The sequence below is a fragment of the Phyllobates terribilis genome, unplaced genomic scaffold, assembly GCF_046119375.1.
Source record: "Phyllobates terribilis strain yellow unplaced genomic scaffold, ASM4611937v1 Scaffold_13__5_contigs__length_258822181, whole genome shotgun sequence".
Taxonomy (NCBI): domain Eukaryota; kingdom Metazoa; phylum Chordata; class Amphibia; order Anura; family Dendrobatidae; genus Phyllobates; species Phyllobates terribilis.
Window position 1 is genome coordinate 162,778,400 of NW_027362773.1, and position 26,999 is coordinate 162,805,398.

Genomic DNA, 26,999 nt, shown 5'->3' on the forward strand with positions numbered 1-26,999 from the left:
GGGTGTGTGGATACGACATACACGAGGGGGCTACGTGGCTGCACCGTATCTAGGGTGTGTGGATACGACATACACGAGGGGGCTACGTGGCTGCACCGTATCTAGGGTGTGTGGATACGACATACACGAGGGGGTTACGTGGCTGCACCGTATCTAGAGTGTGTGGATACGACATACACGAGGGGGTTACGCGGCTGCACCGTATCTAGGGTGTGTGGATACGACATACACGAGGGGGTTACGCGGCTGCACCGTATCTAGAGTGTGTGGATACGACATACACGAGGGGGTTACGCGGCTGCACCGTATCTAGAGTGTGTGGATACGACATACACGAGGGGGTTACGCGGCTGCACCGTATCTAGAGTGTGTGGATACGACATACACGAGGGGGTTACGCGGCTGCACCGTATCTAGGGTGTGTGGATACGACATACACGAGGGGGCTACGTGGCTGCACCGTATCTAGGGTGTGTGGATACGACATACACGAGGGGGCTACGTGGCTGCACCGTATCTAGGGTGTGTGGATACGACATACACGAGGGGGTTACGTGGCTGCACCGTATCTAGAGTGTGTGGATACGACATACACGAGGGGGTTACGCGGCTGCACCGTATCTAGGGTGTGTGGATACGACATACACGAGGGGGTTACGCGGCTGCACCGTATCTAGAGTGTGTGGATACGACATACACGAGGGGGTTACGCGGCTGCACCGTATCTAGAGTGTGTGGATACGACATACACGAGGGGGTTACGCGGCTGCACCGTATCTAGAGTGTGTGGATACGACATACACGAGGGGGTTACGCGGCTGCACCGTATCTAGAGTGTGTGGATACGACATACACGAGGGGGTTACGCGGCTGCACCGTATCTAGAGTGTGTGGATACGACATACACGAGGGGGTTACGCGGCTGCACCGTATCTAGAGTGTGTGGATACGACATACACGAGGGGGTTACGCGGCTGCACCGTATCTAGAGTGTGTGGATACGACATACACGAGGGGGTTACGCGGCTGCACCGTATCTAGAGTGTGTGGATACGACATACACGAGGGGGTTACGCGGCTGCACCGTATCTAGAGTGTGTGGATACGACATACACGAGGGGGTTACGCGGCTGCACCGTATCTAGAGTGTGTGGATACGACATACACGAGGGGGTTACGCGGCTGCACCGTATCTAGAGTGTGTGGATACGACATACACGAGGGGGTTACGCGGCTGCACCGTATCTAGGGTGTGTGGATACGACATACACGAGGGGGTTACGCGGCTGCACCGTATCTAGGGTGTGTGGATACGACATACACGAGGGGGTTACGCGGCTGCACCGTATCTAGAGTGTGTGGATACGACATACACGAGGGGGTTACGCGGCTGCACCGTATCTAGAGTGTGTGGATACGACATACACGAGGGGGTTACGCAGCTGCACCGTATCTAGAGTGTGTGGATACGACATACACGAGGGGGTTACGCAGCTGCACCGTATCTAGAGTGTGTGGATACGACATACACGAGGGGGTTACGCGGCTGCACCGTATCAAGGGTGAGCGGACACAATGTACACGAGGGGGTTACGCAGCTGCACCGTATCTAGAGTGTGTGGATACGACATACACGAGGGGGTTACGCAGCTGCACCGTATCTAGAGTGTGTGGATACGACATACACGAGGGGGTTACGCGGCTGCACCGTATCTAGGGTGAGCGGACACAATGTACACGAGGGGGTTACGCGGCTGCACCGTATCTAGGGTGAGCGGACACAATGTACACGAGGGGGTTACGCGGCTGCACCGTATCTAGAGTGTGTGGATACGACATACACGAGGGGGTTACGCGGCTGCACCGTATCTAGGGTGAGCGGACACAATGTACACGAGGGGGTTACGCGGCTGCACCGTATCTAGAGTGTGTGGATACGACATACACGAGGGGGTTACGCGGCTGCACCGTATCTAGGGTGAGCGGACACAATGTACACGAGGGGGTTACGCGGCTGCACCGTATCTTGAGTGTGTGGATACGACGTACATGAGGGGGTTACGCGGCTGCACCGTATCTAGGGTGTGTGGATACAACGTACACGAGGGGGTTACGCGGCTGCACCGTATCTAGAGTGTGTGGATACGACATACACGAAGGGGTTACGCGGCTGCACCGTATCAAGGGTGAGCGGACACAATATACACGAGGGGGTTACGCGGCTGCACCGTATCTAGAGTGTGTGGATACGACATACACGAGGGGGTTACGCAGCTGCACCGTATCTAGAGTGTGTGGATACGACATACACGAGGGGGTTACGCGGCTGCACCGTATCTAGGGTGAGCGGACACAATGTACACGAGGGGGTTACGCGGCTGCACCGTATCTAGAGTGTGTGGATACGACATACACGAGGGGGTTACGCGGCTGCACCGTATCTAGAGTGTGTGGATACGACATACACGAGGGGGTTACGCGGCTGCACCGTATCTAGAGTGTGTGGATACGACATACACGAGGGGGCTACGCGGCTGCACCGTATCTAGGGTGTGTGGATACGACATACACGAGGGGGTTACGCGGCTGCACCGTATCTAGGGTGTGTGGATACGACATACACGAGGGGGTTACGCGGCTGCACCGTATCTAGAGTGTGTGGATACGACATACACGAGGGGGTTACGCGGCTGCACCGTATCTAGAGTGTGTGGATACGACATACACGAGGGGGTTACGCGGCTGCACCGTATCTAGAGTGTGTGGATACGACATACACGAGGGGGTTACGCGGCTGCACCGTATCTAGAGTGTGTGGATACGACATACACGAGGGGGTTACGCGGCTGCACCGTATCTAGAGTGTGTGGATACGACATACACGAGGGGGTTACGCGGCTGCACCGTATCTAGAGTGTGTGGATACGACATACACGAGGGGGTTACGCGGCTGCACCGTATCTAGAGTGTGTGGATACGACATACACGAGGGGGTTACGCGGCTGCACCGTATCTAGAGTGTGTGGATACGACATACACGAGGGGGTTACGCGGCTGCACCGTATCTAGAGTGTGTGGATACGACATACACGAGGGGGTTACGCGGCTGCACCGTATCTAGAGTGTGTGGATACGACATACACGAGGGGGTTACGCGGCTGCACCGTATCTAGAGTGTGTGGATACGACATACACGAGGGGGTTACGCGGCTGCACCGTATCTAGAGTGTGTGGATACGACATACACGAGGGGGTTACGCGGCTGCACCGTATCTAGAGTGTGTGGATACGACATACACGAGGGGGTTACGCGGCTGCACCGTATCTAGAGTGTGTGGATACGACATACACGAGGGGGTTACGCGGCTGCACCGTATCTAGAGTGTGTGGATACGACATACACGAGGGGGTTACGCGGCTGCACCGTATCTAGAGTGTGTGGATACAATGTACACGAGGGGGTTACGCGGCTGCACCGTATCTAGAGTGTGTGGATACGACATACACGAGGGGGTTACGCAGCTGCACCGTATCTAGGGTGTGTGGATACGACATACACGAGGGGGTTACGCAGCTGCACCGTATCTAGAGTGTGTGGATACGACATACACGAGGGGGTTACGCAGCTGCACCGTATCTAGAGTGTGTGGATACGACATACACGAGGGGGTTACGCGGCTGCACCGTATCTAGGGTGAGCGGACACAATGTACACGAGGGGGTTACGCGGCTGCACTGTATATAAGGCACTGACCTATCAGAGACCCTCTATAATTTACGCACTTTGGTAGGAGGTAATAGAGTGTGATACTTACGGTGAGGTTATTAATGCCTTCAGAGAAAGCCCCTATCTGCTTTACCATCCCCTCTGAATGCACCATCTGTAAAATCAGTGACCTCGTAAATATGGAGGAAAACAGAAATGTCACAAACTGCAACAGTAACGCAGCATGCAGCACACAGTGTCCACGACCCCATCCGGTGGCAGGTATTTCCCATTACTCCGCAATGCCATCCTGTGGTGTACTGTGGTATTGCATGCGTATGATTAGTGCAGGGCTCGTGTTAGGATGATGGGCGCAGTCGCCTCCAGACTCTGAATGTTTGGGGGATAGCAGTAGCCATCATCCCAACAACAGCCGCCGTGTAAGTCAAGGGACAGAGGACGGACGTGTTAGCGATGGGGATGACTGAACAAGCAGAAGTGATGTTAATGCTCCGACGCTGCCGGTAACCGCGGCCAGAGACGTCCATATAGCGCAGAGGTTTAGTTTTTGGTCCATTAGTCACATGTGGCTACAAATATTCTCCTTTCATAGCCGCTTCTGTGTTGGACGCATCATCACTAATTGGCCGTTTTACAATGAATCTTCACGTGTCGCGTTGTTGTCGGGTTACAACAGCCATTGATCAATACGCAGGACAGGAGCCGTGAACCCCTTCTGCCGGCCTCTCCGCGGCCCGTACAGATTATCCAGGATAGGAGGAGGTTCCCGGGATCATGTCAGGCGGCCACAGAATACGGACATGGCCACTGGAAACACCGTCCTCATCTCTAGGAATTGTGCATTACAACAGCTAATTCTCCAACGCAGGAGCCTCATCTCTTCTCCGAGGTGGAAAGAAGCTACAGAGGGGCGAGAACTGCTCGTCTGCATGACACAGAGCTCCAAATCCTCTGCTCAAAAGAGGTTTTCCCACCAACAAAAGTTCATTTTAATCAATTGATCTTGGAATAATAATAATTTCCACAATTGGATGTGATTAAATATAATGTTCCTGTGCTGAGATAATCTGATAAATGTGCCCCTGCTGTGTACTGTGTAATGGCTGTGTCTGACCGTACAGGAACATGGTCTGATCATACCACATCTCCTGGGCAGAGGGGGAAGCAAAAGAGTATACAGACATGACAGCAGGGGAGGACGCAGGAGAGTCTACAGACAGGACAGCAGGAGAGTATACAGACAGGACAGCGGGGGAGGACGCAGGAGAGTATACAGAGAGGACAGCGGGGGAGGACGCAGGAGAGTATACAGAGAGGACAGCGGGGGAGGACGCAGGAGAGTCTACAGCCAGGACAGCGGGGGAGGACGCAGGAGAGTCTACAGCCAGGACAGCGGGGGAGGACGCAGGAGAGTCTACAGCCAGGACAGCGGGGGAGGACGCAGGAGAGTATACAGACAGGACAGCAGGTGAGGACGCAGGAGAGTATACAGACAGGACAGCAGGTGAGGACGCAGGAGAGTATACAGATAGGACAGCAGGGGAGGAAGCAAAAGAGTATACAGACAGGACAGCGGGGGAGGAAGCAAAAGAGTATACAGACAGGACAGCGGGGGAGGACGCAGGAGAGTATACAGACAGGACAGCGGGGGGAGGACGCAGGAGAGTATACAGACAGGACAGCGGGGGAGGACGCAGGAGAGTCTACAGACAGGACAGCGGGGGAGGACGCAGGAGAGTCTACAGCCAGGACAGCGGGGGAGGACGCAGGAGAGTCTACAGCCAGGACAGCGGGGGAGGACGCAGGAGAGTCTACAGCCAGGACAGCGGGGGAGGACGCAGGAGAGTCTACAGACAGGACAGCAGGTGAGGACGCAGGAGAGTCTACAGACAGGACAGCAGGGGAGGAAGCAAAAGAGTATACAGACAGGACAGTGGGGGAGGACGCAGGAGAGTATACAGACAGGACAGCAGGGGGAGGACGCAGGAGAGTATACAGACAGGACAGCGGGGGAGGATGCAGGAGAGTATACAGACAGGACAGCAGGGGAGGACGCAGGAGAGTATACAGACAGGACAGCAGGGGAGGACGCAGGAGAGTATACAGACAGGACAGCAGGGGAGGACGCAGGAGAGTATACAGACAGGACAGCAGGGGGTCACAGCTGATTCTTTCTGTGAGGTAAAACATTTCCCTGCCTATTTATGAACAATGTTTTACGTCAAAGAAAGAATCAGCTTATGACCCCCTGCTGTCCTGTCTGTATACTCTCCTGCGTCCTCCCCTGCCTGTATACTCTCCTGCGTCCTCCCCTGCTGTCCTGTCTGTATACTCTCCTGCGTCCTCCCCTGCTGTCCTGTCTGTATACTCTCCTGCGTCCTCCCCTGCTGACCTGTCTGTATACTCTCCTGCTGTCCTGTCTGTATACTCTCCTGCGTCCTCCCGTGCTGTCCTGTCTGTATACTCTCCTGCGTCATCCCCTGCTGTCCTGTCTGTATACTCCCCTGCTGTCCTGTCTGTATACTCTCCTGCGTCCTCCCCTGCTGTCCTGTCTGTGTACTCTCCTGCGTCCTCTCCTGCTGTCCTGTCTGTATACTCTCCTGCTGTCCTGTCTGTATACTCTTTTGCTTCCTCCCCTGCCCAGGAGCTGTGGTATGATCAGACTATGTTCCTGAGACACAGTCATTACACAGTACACAGCAGGGGCACATTTATAAGATTATCTCAGCACAGGAACATTGTATCTAAACACATCCAAATGTGGAAATTATTATTATTCCAAGATCTATTGATTGAAATGAACATTTGTTCGCGGGAAAACCCCTTTAACTTCACACAGTCAGAGTTACTTCATAAAATGTAATCAGGCTGTGGCCACCACTAGAGGGAGCTCACTACATACAGATTTATACATCCACCACTAGAGGGAGCTCACTACATACAGATTTATACAGCCACCACTAGAGGGAGCTCACTACATACAGATTTATACAGCCACCACTACTGGGAGCTCACTATATACAGATTTATACAGCCACCACTAGAAGGAGCTCACTACATACAGATTTATACAGCCACCACTAGAGGGAGCTCACTACATACAGATTTATACAGCCACCACTACAGGGAGCTCACTATATACAGATTTATACAGCCACCACTAGAGGGAGCTCAAGACATACAGATTTATAGAGCCACCACTAGGGGGAGGTCACTATAGACAGATTTATACAGCCACCACTAGAGGGAGCTCACTACATACAGATTTATACAGCCACCACTAGAGGGAGCTCAAGACATACAGATTTATAGAGCCACCACTAGGGGGAGGTCACTATAGACAGATTTATACAGCCACCACTAGAGGGAGCTCACTACATACAGATTTATACAGTCACCACTAGGGGGAGCTCACTACATACAGATTTATACAGCCACCACTAGAGGGAGCTCACTACATACAGATTTATACAGCCACCACTAGAGGGAGCTCAAGACATACAGATTTATAGAGCCACCACTAGAGGGAGCTCACGACATACAGATTTATACAGCCACCACTAGTGGGAGGTCACTATATACAGATTTATACAGCCACCACTAGAGGAAGCTCACTACACACAGATTTATACAGCCACCACTAGAGGGAGCTCACTACATACAGATTTATACAGCCACCACTAGAGGGAGCTCACTACATACAGATTTATACAGCCACCACTAGGGGGAGCGCACTACATACAGATTTATACAGCCACCACTAGGGGGACCTCACTACATACAGATTTATACAGCCACCACTAGGGGGAGCTCACTACATACAGATTTATACAGCCACCACTAGGGGGAGCTCACTACATACAGATTTATAAGGTTACCACTAGAGGGAGCTCACTACATACAGATTTATACAGCCACCACTAGGGGGAGCGCACTACATACAGATTTATACAGCCACCACTAGAGGGAGCTCACTACATACAGATTTATACAGCCACCACTAGGGGGAGCTCACTACATACAGATTTATAAGGTTACCACTAGAGGGAGCTCACTACATACAGATTTATACAGCCACCACTAGGGGGAGCGCACTACATACAGATTTATACAGCCACCACTAGAGGGAGCTCACTACATATAAATTTATACAGTCATCACTAGTGGGAGCTCACTACATACAGATTTATACAGCCACCACTAGGGGGAGCTCACTACATACAGATTTATACAGCCACCACTAGGGGGAGCTCACTACATACAGATTTATACAGCCACCACTAGGGGGAGCTCACTACATACAGATTTATACAGCCACCACTAGGGGGAGCTCACTACATACAGATTTATACAGCCACCACTAGAGGGAGCTCAAGACATACAGATTTATAGAGCCACCACTAGAGGGAGCTCATTACATACAGATTTATACAGCCACCACTAGGGGGAGCTCACTACATACAGTTTTATAAGGTTACCACTAGGGGGAGCTCACTACATACAGATTTATACAGCCACCACTAGAGGGAGCTCACTACATACAGATTTATACAGTCACCACTAGGGGGAGATCACTACATACAGATTTATACAGCCACCACTAGAGGGAGCTCACTACATACAGATTTATACAGCCATCACTAGAGGGAGCTCACTACATACAGATTTATACAGCCACCACTAGAGGGAGCTCACTACATACAGATTTATACAGCCACCACTAGGGGGAGATCACTACATACAGATTTATACAGCCACCACTAGAGGGAGCTCACTACATACAGATTTATACAGCCATCACTAGAGGGAGCTCACTACGTACAGATTTATACAGCCACCACTAGAAGGAGCTCACTACATACAGATTTATACAGCCGCCACTAGAGGGAGCTCACTACATACAGATTTATACAGCCACCACTAGAGGGTGCTCACTTTATACAGATTTATACAGTCACCACTAGAGGGAGCTCACTACATACAGATTTATACAGCCACCACTAGAGGGAGCTCAAGACATACAGATTTATAGAGCCACCACTAGAGGGAGCTCATTACATACAGATTTATACAGCCACCACTAGGGGGAGCTCACTACATACAGTTTTATAAGGTTACCACTAGGGGGAGCTCACTACATACAGATTTATACAGCCACCACTAGAGGGAGCTCACTACATACAGATTTATACAGTCACCACTAGGGGGAGATCACTACATACAGATTTATACAGCCACCACTAGAGGGAGCTCACTACATACAGATTTATACAGCCATCACTAGAGGGAGCTCACTACATACAGATTTATACAGCCACCACTAGAGGGAGCTCACTACATACAGATTTATACAGCCACCACTAGGGGGAGATCACTACATACAGATTTATACAGCCACCACTAGAGGGAGCTCACTACATACAGATTTATACAGCCATCACTAGAGGGAGCTCACTACGTACAGATTTATACAGCCACCACTAGAAGGAGCTCACTACATACAGATTTATACAGCCGCCACTAGAGGGAGCTCACTACATACAGATTTATACAGCCACCACTAGAGGGTGCTCACTTTATACAGATTTATACAGCCGCCACTAGAGGGAGCTCACGACATACAGATTTATACAGCCGCCACTAGGGGGAGCTCACTACATACAGATTTATAGAGCCACCACTAGAGGGAGCTCACTACATACAGACTTATACAGCCACCACTAGGGGGAGCTCACTACATACAGATTTATACAGCCACCACTAGGGGAGATCACTACATACAGATTTATACAGCCACCACTAGTGGGAGCTCACTACATACAGATTTATACAGCCACCACTAGAGGGAGCTCACAGCATACAGATTTATACAGGCACCACTAGAGGGAGCTCACTACATACAGATTTATACAGCCACCACTAGAGGGAGCTCACTGCATACAGATTTATACAGGCACCACTAGAGGGAGCTCACTACATACAGATTTATACAGTCACCACTAGAGGGAGCTCACTGCATACAGATTTATACAGTCACCACTAGAGGGAGCTCACTGCATACAGATTTATACAGCCACCACTAGGAGGAGCTCACTACATACAGATTTATACAGCCACCACTAGAGGGAGCTCACTACATACAGATTTATACAGCCATCACTAGAGGGAGCTCACTACATACAGATTTATACAGCCATCACTAGAGGGAGCTCACTACATACAGATTTATACAGCCACCACTAGAGGGAGCTCACTACATACAGATTTATACAGCCACCACTAGAGGGAGCTCACTACATACAGATTTATACAGCCACCACTAGAGGGAGCTCACTACATACAGATTTATACAGCCGCCACTAGGGGGAGCTCACTACATACAGATTTATACAGCCACCACTAGGGGGAGATCACTACATACAGATTTATACAGCCACCACTAGAGGGAGCTCACTACATACAGATTTATACAGCCATCACTAGAGGGAGCTCACTACATACAGATTTATACAGTCACCACTAGAGGGAGCTCACTGCATACAGATTTATACAGCCACCACTAGGAGGAGCTCACTACATACAGATTTATACAGCCACCACTAGAGGGAGCTCACTACATACAGATTTATACAGCCATCACTAGAGGGAGCTCACTACATACAGATTTATACAGCCATCACTAGAGGGAGCTCACTACATACAGATTTATACAGCCACCACTAGAGGGAGCTCACTACATACAGATTTATACAGCCACCACTAGAGGGAGCTCACTACATACAGATTTATACAGCCGCCACTAGGGGGAGCTCACTACATACAGATTTATACAGCCGTCACTAGGGGGAGCTCACTACATACAGATTTATACAGTCACCACTAGAGGGAGCTCACTGCATACAGATTTATATAGTCACCACTAGAGGGAGCTCACTACATACAGATTTATACAGCCACCACTAGGGGGAGCTCACTGCATACAGATTTATATACAGCCACCACTAGAGGGAGCTCACTGCATACAGATTTATACAGTCACCACTAGAGGGAGCTCACTACATACAGATTTATACAGCCACCACTAGAGGGAGCTCACTACATACAGATTTATATACAGTCACCACTAGAGGGAGCTCACTGCATACAGATTTATACAGTCACCACTAGGGGGAGCTCACTACATACAGATTTATACAGCCACCACTAGAGGGAGCTCACTACATACAGATTTATACAGTCACCACTAGAGGGAGCTCACTACATACAGATTTATACAGCCACCACTAGGGGGAGCTCACTACATACAGATTTATACAGCCACCACTAGAGGGAGCTCACTACATACAGATTTATACAGCCACCACTAGAGGGAGCTCACTACATACAGATTTATACAGCCACCACTAGAGGGAGCTCACTACATACAGATTTATACAGCCACCACTGGAGGGAGCTCACGACATACAGATATATAAAGCCACCACTAGGGGGAGCTGACTGCATACAGATTTATACAGCCACCACTAGGGGGAGCTCACTACATACAGATTTATACAGTCACCACTAGAGGGAGCTCAATACATACAGATTTATACAGCCACCACTAGGGGGAGCTCACTACATACAGATTTATACAGCCACCACTAGGGGGAGCTCACTACATACAGATTTATACAGCCGCCACTAGAGGGAGCTCACTACATACAGATTTATACAGCCACCACTAGAGGGAGCTCACTACATACAGATTTATACAGCCACCACTAGGGGGAGCTCACTACATACAGATTTATACAGTCACCACTAGAGAAGCTCACTGCATACAGATTCATATAGCCACCACTAGGGGGAGCTCACTTCATACAGATTTATACAGTCACCACTAGAGGGAGCTCACTACATACAGATTTATACAGTCACCACTAGAGGGAGCTCACTACATACAGATTTATACAGCCACCACTAGGGGGAGCTCACTACATACAGATTTATACAGCCATCACTAGAGGGAGCTCACTACATACAGATTTATACAGCCGCCACTAGGAGGAGCTCACTACATACAGATTTATACAGTCACCACTAGAGGGAGCTCACTACATACAGATTTATACAGCCGCCACTAGGAGGAGCTCACTACATACAGATTTATACAGCCGCCACTACATCCTAATACTTTAGGCTCAGTCCTGGGTGCCGTTTCGGTGCTCGTCTACGTACCCAGACCCCTCTGGAGCAGATGCACGGCCACATACAGCCATTATCAGGTTTCTTTATTTCCCGGTCGGTCTTCACAATGTAACGTTTCCTATACAGCGAGTATTTACATCTATGATCTGGAGATAAATATATTTGGATAAATTAGATTCTGTATAAAATCTGTAAAGTGTCAGTGATCAGGGTCCACCGCGCTCCGGCCGCGGGTGGCGATACATAGAGATATTAGAGTCGGTCTCTGGATGGCGCCATGCTGGTGATGATGGGTATGGGGCGATGGATAGAGACACACAGACAGCAGTGAGGGGTGAGGAACGTGCCCATGCAGGCCCCCTCAGATTAGTCGGCCCACCTGCTCCAGTTTGTCTACGTCTTTGATAGAACTGTTGTTGGGGGTCTTGAAGTCGCTCTTCTGTGGGCTGGCGTCTACGGGACACACAAAGTCTGTGGAGTCGTCAAACTTCTTCTTGCGCAGGTTACTGAAGTGGGAAAGTCCGAGCTTCTTTGGCTGCAGAAACAACAAAAGAAATTAATCACAGCCACTAAGTAAAAAATACCCAAAACTCAGCGATTCCGGGGATCCCGTGAGCACTGGCACAGCGCCTTACATCCTGTAGTGGCCATGCCAGGAACTGCAGCTATGGTCAAGTCACTGAGCTGCAAAGATCTGCAGTACCAGGTGCAGCCACTACAGAATGTACGGCGCTGTCCCAGGTATACAAGGCCAGGAATGATAGGCCACTGATGGCCCATCCTAGGGACCAGCGACCCAATCAAAGGACCAAAAAATCCCTAAAACTGTAAGGAAAAGGGCCACAGTGTAAATCAGCCCAGTCTGGGGAGAGCAGAATCACACGGGGGTCTCTGCCCCCTCGGTAAGAGGAATGGTACTGAGCATACCCGGACTTTGGCGGTGGTAGACAGGGCCGTGTAGGTGGTGGAGTCCATGATCTCGCGTTTCTCCTGTTGAGCCTCTGGACCGATCAGTAAGCTGAAGTTTGTGGCTAGATGTCTCCGCAGGAGGGTCTTCTGGGTGGGAATGTTTAGGAGCATGGCGAGGGTGTCAGAGTTAAACCGGGGCTCAAGGATCTGCGGACAAAAGAGAAGGAAGCTATAGAAATGACAGACACAGCATCCTGTACCTTACAAGGCAGGGAGAGCCGACAGCGCCCCCCATCCTGGCACATGACAATTACACAGGCAGCGCAATGTGCCTGAAGCCACCACTAGAGGGAGCCAACTGCATGTGAATTTCAAAAGCGGTGTAAATCTGTATGTAGTGAGCTCCCTCTAGTGGTGGCTGTATAAATCTGTATGTAGTGAGCTCCCTCTAGTGGTGGCTGTATAAATCTGTATATAGTGAGCTCCCTCTAGTGATGGCTGTATAAATCTGTATGTAGTGAGCTCCCTCTAGTGATGGCTGTATAAATCTGTATGTAGTGAGCTCCCTCTAGTGGTGGCTGTATAAATCTGTATGTAGTGAGCTCCCTCTAGTGATGGCTGTATAAATCTGTATGTAGTGAGCTCCCTCTAGTGGTGGCTGTATAAATCTGTATGTAGTGAGCTCCTTCTAGTGATGGCTGTATAAATCTGTATGTAGTGAGCTCCCCCTAGTGGTGACTGTATAAATCTGTATATAGTGAGCTCCCTCTAGTGGTGGCTGTATAAATCTGTATGTAGTGAGCTCCCTCTAGTGGTGGCTGTATAAATCTGTATATAGTGAGCTCCCTCTAGTGATGGCTGTATAAATCTGTATGTAGTGAGCTCCCTCTAGTGATGGCTGTATAAATCTGTATGTAGTGAGCTCCCTCTAGTGGTGGCTGTATAAATCTGTATGTAGTGAGCTCCCTCTAGTGATGGCTGTATAAATCTGTATGTAGTGAGCTCCCTCTAGTGGTGGCTGTATAAATCTGTATGTAGTGAGCTCCCTCTAGTGGTGGCTGTATAAATCTGTATATAGTGAGCTCCTTCTAGTGATGGCTGTATAAATCTGTATGTAGTGAGCTCCCCCTAGTGGTGACTGTATAAATCTGTATATAGTGAGCTCCCTCTAGTGGTGGCTGTATAAATCTGTATGTAGTGAGCTCCCTCTAGTGGTGGCTGTATAAATCTGTATATAGTGAGCTCCCTCTAGTGATGGCTGTATAAATCTGTATGTAGTGAGCTCCCTCTAGTGATGGCTGTATAAATCTGTATGTAGTGAGCTCCCTCTAGTGGTGGCTGTATAAATCTGTATGTAGTGAGCTCCCTCTAGTGATGGCTGTATAAATCTGTATGTAGTGAGCTCCCTCTAGTGGTGGCTGTATAAATCTGTATGTAGTGAGCTCCTTCTAGTGATGGCTGTATAAATCTGTATGTAGTGAGCTCCCCCTAGTGGTGACTGTATAAATCTGTATATAGTGAGCTCCCTCTAGTGCTGGCTGTATAAATCTGTATGTAGTGAGCTCCCTCTAGTGGTGGCTGTATAAATCTGTATGTAGTGAGCTCCCTCTAGTGGTGGCTGTATAAATCTGTATGTAGTGAGCTCCCTCTAGTGGTGGCTGTATAAATCTGTATGTAGTGAGCTCCCTCTAGTGGTGGCTGTATAAATCTGTATGTAGTGAGCTCCCTCTAGTGGTGGCTGTATAAATCTGTATGTAGTGAGCTCCCTCTAGTGGTGACTGTATAAATCTGTATATAGTGAGCTCCCTCTAGTGATGGCTGTATAAATCTGTATGTAGTGAGCTCCCTCTAGTGGTGGCTGTATAAATCTGTATGTAGTGAGCTCCCTCTAGTGGTGGCTGTATAAATCTGTATGTAGTGAGCTCCCCTAGTGGTGGCTGTATAAATCTGTATGTAGTGAGCTCCCTCTAGTGGTGGCTGTATAAATCTGTATGTAGTGAGCTCCCCCTAGTGGTGGCTGTATAAATCTGTATGTAGTGAGCTCCCCCTAGTGGTGGCTGTATAAATCTGTATGTAGTGAGCTCCCTCTAGTGGTGGCTGTATAAATCTGTATGTAGTGAGCTCCCTCTAGTGGTGACTGTATAAATCTGTATGTAGTGAGCTCCCTCTAGTGGTGGATGTATAAATCTGTATGTAGTGAGCTCCCTCTAGTGGTGGATGTATAAATCTGTATGTAGTGAGCTCCCCCTAGTGGTGACTGTATAAATCTGTATGTAGTGAGCTCCCTCTAGTGGTGGCTGTATAAATCTGTATGTAGTGAGCTACTTCTAGTGGTGACTGTATAAATCTGTATGTAGTGAGCTCCCCCTAGTGGTGACTGTATAAATCTGTATGTAGTGAGCTCCCCCTAGTGGTGGCTGTATAAATCTGTATGTAGTGAGCTCCCCCTAGTGGTGGCTGTATAAATCTGTATGTAGTGAGCTCCCTCTAGTGGTGACTGTATAAATCTGTATGTAGTGAGCTCCCCCTAGTGGTGACTGTATAAATCTGTATGTAGTGAGCTACTTCTAGTGGTGACTGTATAAATCTGTATGTAGTGAGCTCCCCCTAGTGGTGGCTGTATAAATCTGTATGTAGTGAGCTCCCCCTAGTGGTGGCTGTATAAATCTGTATGTAGTGAGCTCCTTCTAGTGGTGGCTGTATAAATCTGCATGTAGGGAGCTCCCTCTAGTGGTGGCTGTATAAATCTGTATGTAGTGAGCTCCCTCTAGTGGTGGCTGTATAAATCTGTATGTAGTGAGCTCCCCCTAGTGGTGGCTGTATAACTCGGTATGTAGTGAGCTCCCCCTAGTGGTGGCTGTATAAATCTGTATGTAGTGAGCTCCCCCTAGTGGTGACTGTATAAATCTGTATGTAGTGAGCTCCCTCTAGTGGTGGCTGTATAAATCTGTATGTAGTGAGCTCCCTCTAGTGGTGACTGTATAAATCTGTATGTAGTGAGCTCCCTCTAGTGATGGCTGTATAAATCTGTATGCAGTGAGCTCCCCTAGTGGTGACTGTATAAATCTGTATGCAGTGAGCTCCCTCTAGTGGTGGCTGTGTAAATCTGTATGTAGTGAGCTCCCCCTAGTGGTGGCTGTATAAATCTGTATGTAGTGAGCTCCCGCTAGTGGTGGCTGTATAAATCTGTATGTAGTGAGCTCCCTCTAGTGGTGGCTGTATAAATCTGTATGTAGTGAGCTCCCCCTAGTGGTGGCTATATGAATCTGTATGCAGTGAGCTTCTCTAGTGGTGACTGTATAAATCTGTATGAAGTGAGCTCCCCCTAGTGGTGGCTGTATAAATCTGTATGAAGTGAGCTCCCCCTAGTGGTGGCTGTATAAATCTGTATATAGTGAGCTCCCTCTAGTGGTGGCTATATGAATCTGTATGAAGTGAGCTTCTCTAGTGGTGGCTGTGTAAATCTGTATGTAGTAAGCTCCCTCTAGTGGTGGCTGTGTAAATCTGTATGTAGTGAGCTCCCTCTAGTGGTGGCTGTATAAATCTGTATGTAGTGAGCTCCCTCTAGTGGTGGCTGTATAAATCTGTATGTAGTGAGCTCCCTCTAGTGGTGGCTGTATAAATCTGTATGTAATGAGCTCCCTCTAGTGGTGACTGTATAAATCTGTATGTAGTGAGCTCCCTCTAGTGGTGGCTGTATAAAACTGTATGTAGTGAGCTCCCTCTAGTGGTGGCTGTATAAATCTGTATGTAGTGAGCTCCCTCTAGTGGTGGCTGTATAAATCTGTATGTAGTGAGCTCCCTCTAGTGGTGGCTGTATAAATCTTTAGTGAGCTCCCTCTAGTGGTGGCTGTATAAATCTGTATGTAGTGAGCTCCCTCTAGTGGTGGCTATATAAATCTGTATGTAGTGAGCTCCACCTAGTGGTGGCTGTATAAATCTGTTTGTAGTGAGCTCCCTCTAGTGGTGGCTGTATAAATCTGTATATAGTGAGCTCCCTCTAGTGGTGGCTGTATAAATCTGTATATAGTGAGCTCCCTCTAGTGATGGCTGTATAAATCTGTATGTAGTGAGCTCCCTCTAGTGGTGGCTGTATAAATCTGTATATAGTGAGCTCCCTCTAGTGGTGGCTGTATAAATCTGTATGTAGTAAGCTCTCCCTAGTGGCGGCTGTATAAATCTGTATGTAGTGAGCTCCCTCTGGTGGTGGCTGTATAAATCTGTATGTAGTGAGCTCCCTCTAGTGGTGGCTGTATAAATCTGTATGTAGTGAGCTCCCTCTAGTGGTGGCTGTATAAATCTGTATGTAATGAGCTCCCTCTAGTGGTGGCTGTATAAATCTGTATGTAGTGAGCTCCCCCTAGTGGTGGCTGTATAACTCTGTATGTAGTGAGCTCCCCCTAGTGGTGGCTGTATAACTCGGTATGTAGTGAGCTCCCCCTAGTGGTGACTGTATAAATCTGTATGTAGTGAGCTCCCTCTAGTGGTGGCTGTATAAATCTGTATGTAGTGAGCTCCCTCTAGTGGTGGCTGTATAAATCTGTATGTAGTGCGCTCCCTCTAGTGGTGGCTATATAAATCTGTATGCAGTGAGCTCCCCTAGTGGTGACTGTATAAATCTGTATGCAGTGAGCTCCCTCTAGTGGTGGCTGTATAAATCTGTATGTAGTGAGCTCCCTCTAGTGGTGGCTGTATAAATCTGTATGTAGTGAGCTCCCCCTAGTGGTGGCTGTATAAATCTGTATGTAGTGCGCTCCCTCTAGTGGTGGCTGTATAAATCTGTATGTAGTGCGCTCCCTCTAGTGGTGGCTATATAAATCTGTATGCAGTGAGCTCCCCTAGTGGTGACTGTATAAATCTGTATGCAGTGAGCTCCCTCTAGTGGTGGCTGTATAAATCTGTATGTAGTGAGCTCCCCCTAGTGGTGGCTGTATAAATCTGTATGTAGTGAGCTCCCGCTAGTGGTGGCTGTATAAATCTGTATGTAGTGAGCTCCCTCTAGTGGTGGCTGTATAAATCTGTGTGTAGTGAGCTCCCTCTAGTGGTGACTGTATAAAGCTGTATGTAGTGAGCTCCCTCTAGTGGTGGCTGTATAAATCTGTATGTAGTGAGCTCCCCCTAGTGGTGGCTGTATAAATCTGTATGTAGTGAGCTCCCTCTACTGATGGCTGTATAAATCTGTATGTAGTGAGCTCCCTCTAGTGGTGACTGTATAAATCTGTATGTAGTGAGCTCCCTCTAGTGGTGACTGTATAAATCTGTATGTAGTGAGATCCCTCTAGTGGTGACTGTATAAATCTGTATGTAGTGAGCTCCCTCTAGTGGTGGCTGTATAAATCTGTATGTAGTGAGCTCCCTCTACTGATGGCTGTATAAATCTGTATGTAGTGAGCTCCCTCTAGTGGTGACTGTATAAATCTGTATGAAGTCAGCTCCCCCTAGTGGTGGCTATATGAATCTGTATGCAGTGAGCTTCTCTAGTGGTGACTGTATAAATCTGTATGAAGTGAGCTCCCCCTAGTGGTGGCTGTATAAATCTGTATGAAGTGAGCTCCCCCTAGTGGTGGCTATATGAATCTGTATGCAGTGAGCTTCTCTAGTGGTGACTGTATAAATCTGTATGAAGTGAGCTCCCCCTAGTGGTGGCTATATGAATCTGTATGAAGTGAGCTCCCCCTAGTGGTGGCTATATGAATCTGTATGCAGTGAGCTTCTCTAGTGGTGACTGTATAAATCTGTATGAAGTGAGCTCCCCCTAGTGGTGGCTATATGAATCTGTATGAAGTGAGCTCCCCCTAGTGGTGGCTATATGAATCTGTATGCAGTGAGCTTCTCTAGTGGTGGCTGTATAAATCTGTATGTAGTGATCTCCCCCTAGTGGTGGCTGTGTAAATCTGTATGTAGTGAGCTCCCTCTAGTGGTGGCTGTATAAATCTGTATGTAGTGAGCTCCCTCTAGTGGTGGCTGTATAAATCTGTATGTAGTGAGCTCCCTCTAGTGGTGGCTGTATAAATCTGTATGTAATGAGCTCCCTCTAGTGGTGACTGTATAAATCTGTATGCAGTGAGCTCCCCCTAGTGGTGGCTATATGAATCTGTATGAAGTGAGCTTCTCTAGTGGTGGCTGTATAAATCTGTATGTAGTGAGCTCCCTCTAGTGGTGGCTGTATAAATCTGTATGTATTGAGCTCTCCCTAGTGGCGGCTGTATAAATCTGTATGTAGTGAGCTCCCTCTAGTGGTGACTGTATAAATCTGTATGTAGTGAGCTTCCCCTAGTGGTGGCTGTATAAATCTGTATGTAGTGAGCTCCCCCTAGTGGTGACTGTATAGATCTGTATGTAGTGAGCTCCCCCTAGTGGTGGCTGTATAAATCTGTATGTAGTGTGCTCCCTCTAGTGGTGGCTGTATAAATCTTTAGTGAGCTCCGTCTAGTGGTGGCTGTATAAATCTGTATGTAGTGAGCTCCCTCTAGTGGTGGCTATATAAATCTGTATGTAGTGAGCTCCACCTAGTGGTGGCTCTATAAATCTGTATGTAGTGAGCTCCCTCTAGTGGTGACTGTATAAATCTGTATGTAGTGAGCTCCCTCTAGTGGTGGCTGTATAACTCTTTAGTGAGCTCCCCCTAGTGGTGGCTGTATAAATCTGTATATAGTGAGCTCCCTCTAGTGGTGGCTGTATAAATCTGTATATAGTGAGCTCCCTCTAGTGGTGGCTGTATAAATCTGTATGTAGTGAGCTCCCTCTAGTGGTGGCTGTATAAATCTGTATGTAGTAAGCTCTCCCTAGTGGCGGCTGTATAAATCTGTATGTAGTGAGCTTCCTCTAGTGGTGGCTGTATAAATCTGTATGTAATGAGCTCCCTCTAGTGGTGGCTGTATAAATCTGTATGTAGTGAGCTCCCCCTAGTGGTGACTGTATAAATCTGTATGTAGTGAGCTCCCTCTAGTGGTGACTGTATAAATCTGTATGTAGTGAGCTCCCTCTAGTGGTGGCTGTATAACTCTTTAGTGAGCTACCCCTAGTGGTGGCTGTATAAATCTGTATGTAGTGAGCTCCCCCTAGTGGCGGCTGTATAAATCTGTATATAGTGAGCTCCCCTAGTGGCGGCTGTATGAATCTGTATGTAGTGAGCTCCCTCTAGTGGCGGCTGTATAAATCTGTATATAGTGAGCTCCCCTAGTGGCGGCTGTATAAATCTGTATGTAGTGAGCTCCCCCTAGTGGCGGCTGTATAAATCTGTATGTAGTGAGCTCCCCCTAGTGGCGGCTGTATAAATCTGTATGTAGTGAGTTCCCTCTAGTGGTGGCTCTATAAATCTGTATGTAGTGAGCTCCCTCTAGTGGTGACTGTATAAATCTGTATGTAGTGAGCTCCCTCTAGTGGTGACTGTATAAATCTGCATATAGTGAGCTCCCTCTAGTGGTGGCTGTATAACTCTTTAGTGAGCTCCCTCTAGTGGTGGCTGTATAAATCTGCATGTAGTGAGCTCCTTCTAGTGGTGGCTGTATAAATCTGTATGTAGTGAGCTCCCCCTAGTGGTGGCTGTATAAATCTGTATGTAGTGAGTTCCCTCTAGTGGTGGCTCTATAAATCTGTATGTAGTGAGCTCCCTCTAGTGGTGACTGTATAAATCTGTATATAGTGAGCTCCCTCTAGTGGTGGCTCTATAAATCTGTATGTAGTGAGCTCCCTCTAGTGGTGACTGTATAAATCTGTATGTAGTGAGCTCCCTCTAGTGGTGGCTGTATAACTCTTTAGTGAGCTCCCCCTAGTGGTGGCTGTATAAATCTGTATGTAGTGAGCTCCCTCTAGTGGTGGCTGTATAAATCTGTATGTAGTGAGCTCCCTCTAGTGGTGGCTGTATAAATCTGTATGTAGTGAGCTCCCTCTAGTGGTGGCGGTATAAATCTGTATGTAGTGAGCTCCCTCTAGTGGTGGCTGTATAAATCTGTATGTAGTGAGCTCCCTCTAGTGGTGACTGTATAAATCTGTATGTAGTGAGCTCCCCCTAGTGGTGGCTGTATCAATCTGTATATAGTGAGCTCCCTCTAGTGGTGGCTGTATAAATCTGTATGTAGTGAGCTCCCTCTAGTGGTGGCTGTATAAATCTGTATGTAGTGAGCTCCCTCTAGTGGTGACTGTATAAATCTGTATGTAGTGAGCTCCCTCTAGTGGTGACTGTATAAATCTGTATGTAGTGAGCTCCCTCTAGTGGTGGCTGTATAAATCTGTATGTAGTGAGCTCCCTCTACTGATGGCTGTATAAATCTGTATGTAGTGAGCTCCCTCTAGTGGTGACTGTATAAATCTGTATGAAGTCAGCTCCCCCTAGTGGTGGCTATATGAATCTGTATGCAGTGAGCTTCTCTAGTGGTGACTGTATAAATCTGTATGAAGTGAGCTCCCCCTAGTGGTGGCTGTATAAATCTGTATGAAGTGAGCTCCCCCTAGTGGTGGCTATATGAATCTGTATGCAGTGAGCTTCTCTAGTGGTGACTGTATAAATCTGTATGAAGTGAGCTCCCCCTAGTGGTGGCTATATGAATCTGTATGAAGTGAGCTCCCCCTAGTGGTGGCTATATGAATCTGTATGCAGTGAGCTTCTCTAGTGGTGACTGTATAAATCTGTATGAAGTGAGCTCCCCCTAGTGGTGGCTATATGAATCTGTATGAAGTGAGCTCCCCCTAGTGGTGGCTATATGAATCTGTATGCAGTGAGCTTCTCTAGTGGTGGCTGTATAAATCTGTATGTAGTGATCTCCCCCTAGTGGTGGCTGTGTAAATCTGTATTTAGTGAGCTCCCTCTAGTGGTGGCTGTATAAATCTGTATGTAGTGAGCTCCCTCTAGTGGTGGCTGTATAAATCTGTATGTAGTGAGCTCCCTCTAGTGGTGGCTGTATAAATCTGTATGTAATGAGCTCCCTCTAGTGGTGACTGTATAAATCTGTATGCAGTGAGCTCCCCCTAGTGGTGGCTATATGAATCTGTATGAAGTGAGCTTCTCTAGTGGTGGCTGTATAAATCTGTATGTAGTGAGCTCCCTCTAGTGGTGGCTGTATAAATCTGTATGTAGTGAGCTCTCCCTAGTGGCGGCTGTATAAATCTGTATGTAGTGAGCTCCCTCTAGTGGTGACTGTATAAATCTGTATGTAGTGAGCTTCCCCTAGTGGTGGCTGTATAAATCTGTATGTAGTGAGCTCCCCCTAGTGGTGACTGTATAGATCTGTATGTAGTGAGCTCCCCCTAGTGGTGGCTGTATAAATCTGTATGTAGTGTGCTCCCTCTAGTGGTGGCTGTATAAATCTTTAGTGAGCTCCGTCTAGTGGTGGCTGTATAAATCTGTATGTAGTGAGCTCCCTCTAGTGGTGGCTATATAAATCTGTATGTAGTGAGCTCCATCTAGTGGTGGCTCTATAAATCTGTATGTAGTGAGCTCCCTCTAGTGGTGACTGTATAAATCTGTATGTAGTGAGCTCCCTCTAGTGGTGGCTGTATAACTCTTTAGTGAGCTCCCCCTAGTGGTGGCTGTATAAATCTGTATATAGTGAGCTCCCTCTAGTGGTGGCTGTATAAATCTGTATATAGTGAGCTCCCTCTAGTGGTGGCTGTATAAATCTGTATGTAGTGAGCTCCCTCTAGTGGTGGCTGTATAAATCTGTATGTAGTGAGCTCCCCCTAGTGGTGACTGTATAAATCTGTATGTAGTGAGCTCCCTCTAGTGGTGACTGTATAAATCTGTATGTAGTGAGCTCCCTCTAGTGGTGACTGTATAAATCTGTATGTAGTGAGCTCCCTCTAGTGGTGGCTGTATAACTCTTTAGTGAGCTACCCCTAGTGGTGGCTGTATAAATCTGTATGTAGTGAGCTCCCCCTAGTGGCGGCTGTATAAATCTGTATATAGTGAGCTCCCCTAGTGGCGGCTGTATGAATCTGTATGTAGTGAGCTCCCTCTAGTGGCGGCTGTATAAATCTGTATATAGTGAGCTCCCCTAGTGGCGGCTGTATAAATCTGTATGTAGTGAGCTCCCCCTAGTGGCGGCTGTATAAATCTGTATGTAGTGAGCTCCCCCTAGTGGCGGCTGTATAAATCTGTATGTAGTGAGTTCCCTCTAGTGGTGGCTCTATAAATCTGTATGTAGTGAGCTCCCTCTAGTGGTGACTGTATAAATCTGTATGTAGTGAGCTCCCTCTAGTGGTGACTGTATAAATCTGCATATAGTGAGCTCCCTCTAGTGGTGGCTGTATAACTCTTTAGTGAGCTCCCTCTAGTGGTGGCTGTATAAATCTGCATGTAGTGAGCTCCTTCTAGTGGTGGCTGTATAAATCTGTATGTAGTGAGCTCCCCCTAGTGGTGGCTGTATAAATCTGTATGTAGTGAGTTCCCTCTAGTGGTGGCTCTATAAATCTGTATGTAGTGAGCTCCCTCTAGTGGTGACTGTATAAATCTGTATATAGTGAGCTCCCTCTAGTGGTGGCTCTATAAATCTGTATGTAGTGAGCTCCCTCTAGTGGTGACTGTATAAATCTGTATGTAGTGAGCTCCCTCTAGTGGTGGCTGTATAACTCTTTAGTGAGCTCCCCCTAGTGGTGGCTGTATAAATCTGTATGTAGTGAGCTCCCTCTAGTGGTGGCGGTATAAATCTGTATGTAGTGAGCTCCCTCTAGTGGTGGCTGTATAAATCTGTATGTAGTGAGCTCCCTCTAGTGGTGACTGTATAAATCTGTATGTAGTGAGCTCCCCCTAGTGGTGGCTGTATCAATCTGTATATAGTGAGCTCCCTCTAGTGGTGGCTGTATAAATCTGTATGTAGTGAGCTCCCTCTAGTGGTGGCTGTATAAATCTGTATGTAGTGAGCTCCCTCTAGTGGTGGCTGTATAAATCTGTATATAGTGAGCTCCCTCTAGTGGTGACTGTATAAATCTGTATGTAGTGAGCTCCCTCTAGTGGTGGCTGTATAAATCTGTATGTAGTGAGCTCCCTCTAGTGGTGGCTGTATAAATCTGTATGTAGTGAGCTCCCTCTAGTGGTGACTGTATAAATCTGTATATAGTGAGCTCCCTCTAGTGGTGACTGTATAAATCTGTATGTAGTGAGCTCCCTCTAGTGGTGACTGTATAAATCTGTATGTAATGAGCTCCCTCTAGTGGTGACTGTATAAATCTGTATGTAGTGAGCTCCCTCTAGTGGTGACTGTATAAATCTGTATATAGTGAGCTCCCCCTAGTGGAGGCTGTATAAATCTGTATGTAGTGAACTCCCCCTAATGGTGGCTGTATAAATCTGTATATAGTGAGCTCCCTCTAGTGGTGACTGTATAAATCTGTATGTAGTGAGCTCCCGTAGTGGTGGCTGTATAAATCTGTATGTAGTGAGCTCCCTCTAGTGGTGGCTGTATAACTCTTTAGTGAGCTCCCTCTAGTGGTGGCTGTATAACTCTTTAGTGAGTTCCCTCTAGTGGTGACTGTATAAATCTGTATATAGTGAGCTCCCTCTAGTGGTGGCTGTATAAATCTGTATGTAGTGAGCTCCCTCTAGTGGTGGCTGTATAAATCTGTATATAGTGAGCTCCCTCTAGTGATGGCTGTATAAATCTGTATGTAGTGAGCTCCCTCTAGTGGTGGCTGTATAAATCTGTATATAGTGAGCTCCCTCTAGTGGTGGCTGTATAAATCTGTATGTAGTGAGCTCCCTCTAGTGGTGGCTGTATAAATCTGTATGTAATGAGCTCCCTCTAGTGGTGGCTGTATAAATCTGTATGTAGTGAGCTCCCTCTAGTGGTGACTGTATAAATCTGTATGTAGTGAGCTCCCTCTAGTGGTGACTGTATAAATCTGTATATAGTGAGCTCCCTCTAGTGGTGGCTGTATAAATCTGTATGTAGTGAGCTCCCTCTAGTGGTGGCTGTATAAATCTGTATATAGTGAGCTCCCTCTAGTGGTGGCTGTATAAATCTGTATGTAGTGAGATCCCTCTAGTGGTGGCTGTATAAATCTGTATGTAATGAGCTCCCTCTAGTGGTGGCTGTATAAATCTGTATGTAGTGAGCTCCCTCTAGAGGTGACTGTATAAATCTGTATGTAGTGAGCTCCCTCTAGTGGTGACTGTATAAATCTGTATATAGTGAGCTCCCTCTAGTGGTGGCTGTATAAATCTGTATGTAGTGAGCTCCCTCTAGTGGCGGCTGTATAAATCTGTATGTAGTGCGCTCCCCCTAATGGTGGCTGTATAAATCTGTATGTAGTGCGCTCCCCCTAGTGGTGGCTGTATAAATCTGTATGTAGTGAACTCCCCCTAATGGTGGCTGTATAAATCTGTATGTAGTGAACTCCCCCTAATGGTGGCTGTATAAATCTGTATGTAGTGAACTCCCCCTAATGGTGGCTGTATAAATCTGTATATAGTGAGCTCCCCCTAGTGGAGGCTGTATAAATCTGTATGTAGTGAACTCCCCCTAATGGTGGCTGTATAAATCTGTATGTAGTGAGCTCCCCCTAGTGGAGGCTGTATAAATCTGTATGTAGTGAACTCCCCCTAATGGTGGCTGTATAAATCTGTATATAGTGAGCTCCCTCTAGTGGTGACTGTATAAATCTGTATGTAGTGAGCTCCCTCTAGCGGTGACTGTATAAATCTGTATGTAGTGAGCTCCCTCTAGTGGTGGCTGTATAAATCTGTATATAGTGAGCTCCCTCTAGTGATGGCTGTATAAATCTGTATGTAGTGAACTCCCCCTAATGGTGGCTGTATAAATCTGTATGTAGTGCGCTCCCCCTAGTGGTGGCTGTATAAATCTGTATGTAGTGAACTCCCCCTAATGGTGGCTGTATAAATCTGTATGTAGTGAACTCCCCCTAATGGTGGCTGTATAAATCTGTATATAGTGAGCTCCCTCTAGTGGTGACTGTATAAATCTGTATGTAGTGAGCTCCCTCTAGTGGTGACTGTATAAATCTGTATGTAGTGAGCTCCCTCTAGTGGTGGCTGTATAAATCTGTATATAGTGAGCTCCCTCTAGTGATGGCTGTATAAATCTGTATGTAGTGAGCTCCCTCTAGTGGTGACTGTATAAATCTGTATATAGTGAGCTCCCTCTAGTGGTGGCTGTATAAATCTGTATATAGTGAGCTCCCTCTAGTGATGGCTGTATAAATCTGTATGTAGTGAGCTCCCCCTAGTGGTGGCTGTATAAATCTGTATGTAGTGAGCTCCCTCTAGTGGTGGCTGTATAAATCTGTATGTAGTGAGCTCCCTCTAGTGGTGGCTGTATAAATCTGTATATAGTGAGCTCCCTCTAGTGGTGGCTGTATAAATCTGTATGTAGTGAGCTCCCTCTAGTGGTGGCTGTATAAATCTGTATATAGTGAGCTCCCTCTAGTGGTGGCTGTATAAATCTGTATGTAGTGAGCTCCCCCTAGTGGTGGCTGTATAAATCTGTATGTAGTGAGCTCCCTCTAGTGGTGGCTGTATAAATCTGTATGTAGTGAGCTCCCTCTAGTGGTGGCTGTATAAATCTGTATATAGTGAGCTCCCTCTAGTGATGGCTGTATAAATCTGTATGTAGTGAGCTCCCTCTAGTGGTGGCTGTATAAATCTGTATGTAATGAGCTCCCTCTAGTGGTGGCTGTATAAATCTGTATGTAGTGAGCTCCCTCTAGTGGTGGCTGTATAAATCTGTATGTAGTGAGCTCCCGCTAGTGGTGGCTGTATAAATCTGTATGTAGTGAGCTCCCTCTAGTGGTGGCTGTATAAATCTGTATGTAGTGAGCTCCCCCTAGTGGTGGCTATATGAATCTGTATGCAGTGAGCTTCTCTAGTGGTGACTGTATAAATCTGTATGAAGTGAGCTCCCCCTAGTGGTGGCTGTATAAATCTGTATGAAGTGAGCTCCCCCTAGTGGTGGCTGTATAAATCTGTATATAGTGAGCTCCCTCTAGTGGTGGCTATATGAATCTGTATGAAGTGAGCTTCTCTAGTGGTGGCTGTATAAATCTGTATGTAATGAGCTCCCTCTAGTGGTGACTGTATAAATCTGTATGTAGTGAGCTCCCTCTAGTGGTGGCTGTATAAAACTGTATGTAGTGAGCTCCCTCTAGTGGTAGCTGTATAAATCTGTATGTAGTGAGCTCCCTCTAGTGGTGGCTGTATAAATCTGTATGTAGTGAGCTCCCT

At 47.4% G+C, this 26,999-nt stretch overlaps 1 protein-coding gene across 13 annotated transcripts in view; it reads right to left on the reverse strand.

Annotated features, from left to right (window-relative positions):
- Positions 1-26,999, reverse strand: part of PPFIBP2 (PPFIA binding protein 2) — a 226,112-nt gene that overhangs the window by 4,041 nt on the left and 195,072 nt on the right. For 11 of the 13 annotated variants that reach the window (XM_073659002.1, XM_073659004.1, XM_073659005.1 and 8 more), the window contains 3 exons: positions 12,845-13,033; positions 12,297-12,452; positions 3,816-3,881 (listed from right to left, as the gene is read on the reverse strand). In XM_073659002.1, the coding sequence (XP_073515103.1) occupies positions 3,816-3,881; positions 12,297-12,452; positions 12,845-13,033 (411 nt within the window). Of the gene's footprint in view, positions 1-3,815; positions 3,882-11,985; positions 12,453-12,844; positions 13,034-26,999 lie in introns of those variants that run through there. The other 2 variants (XM_073658999.1, XM_073659006.1) reach the window with 2 other exon arrangements.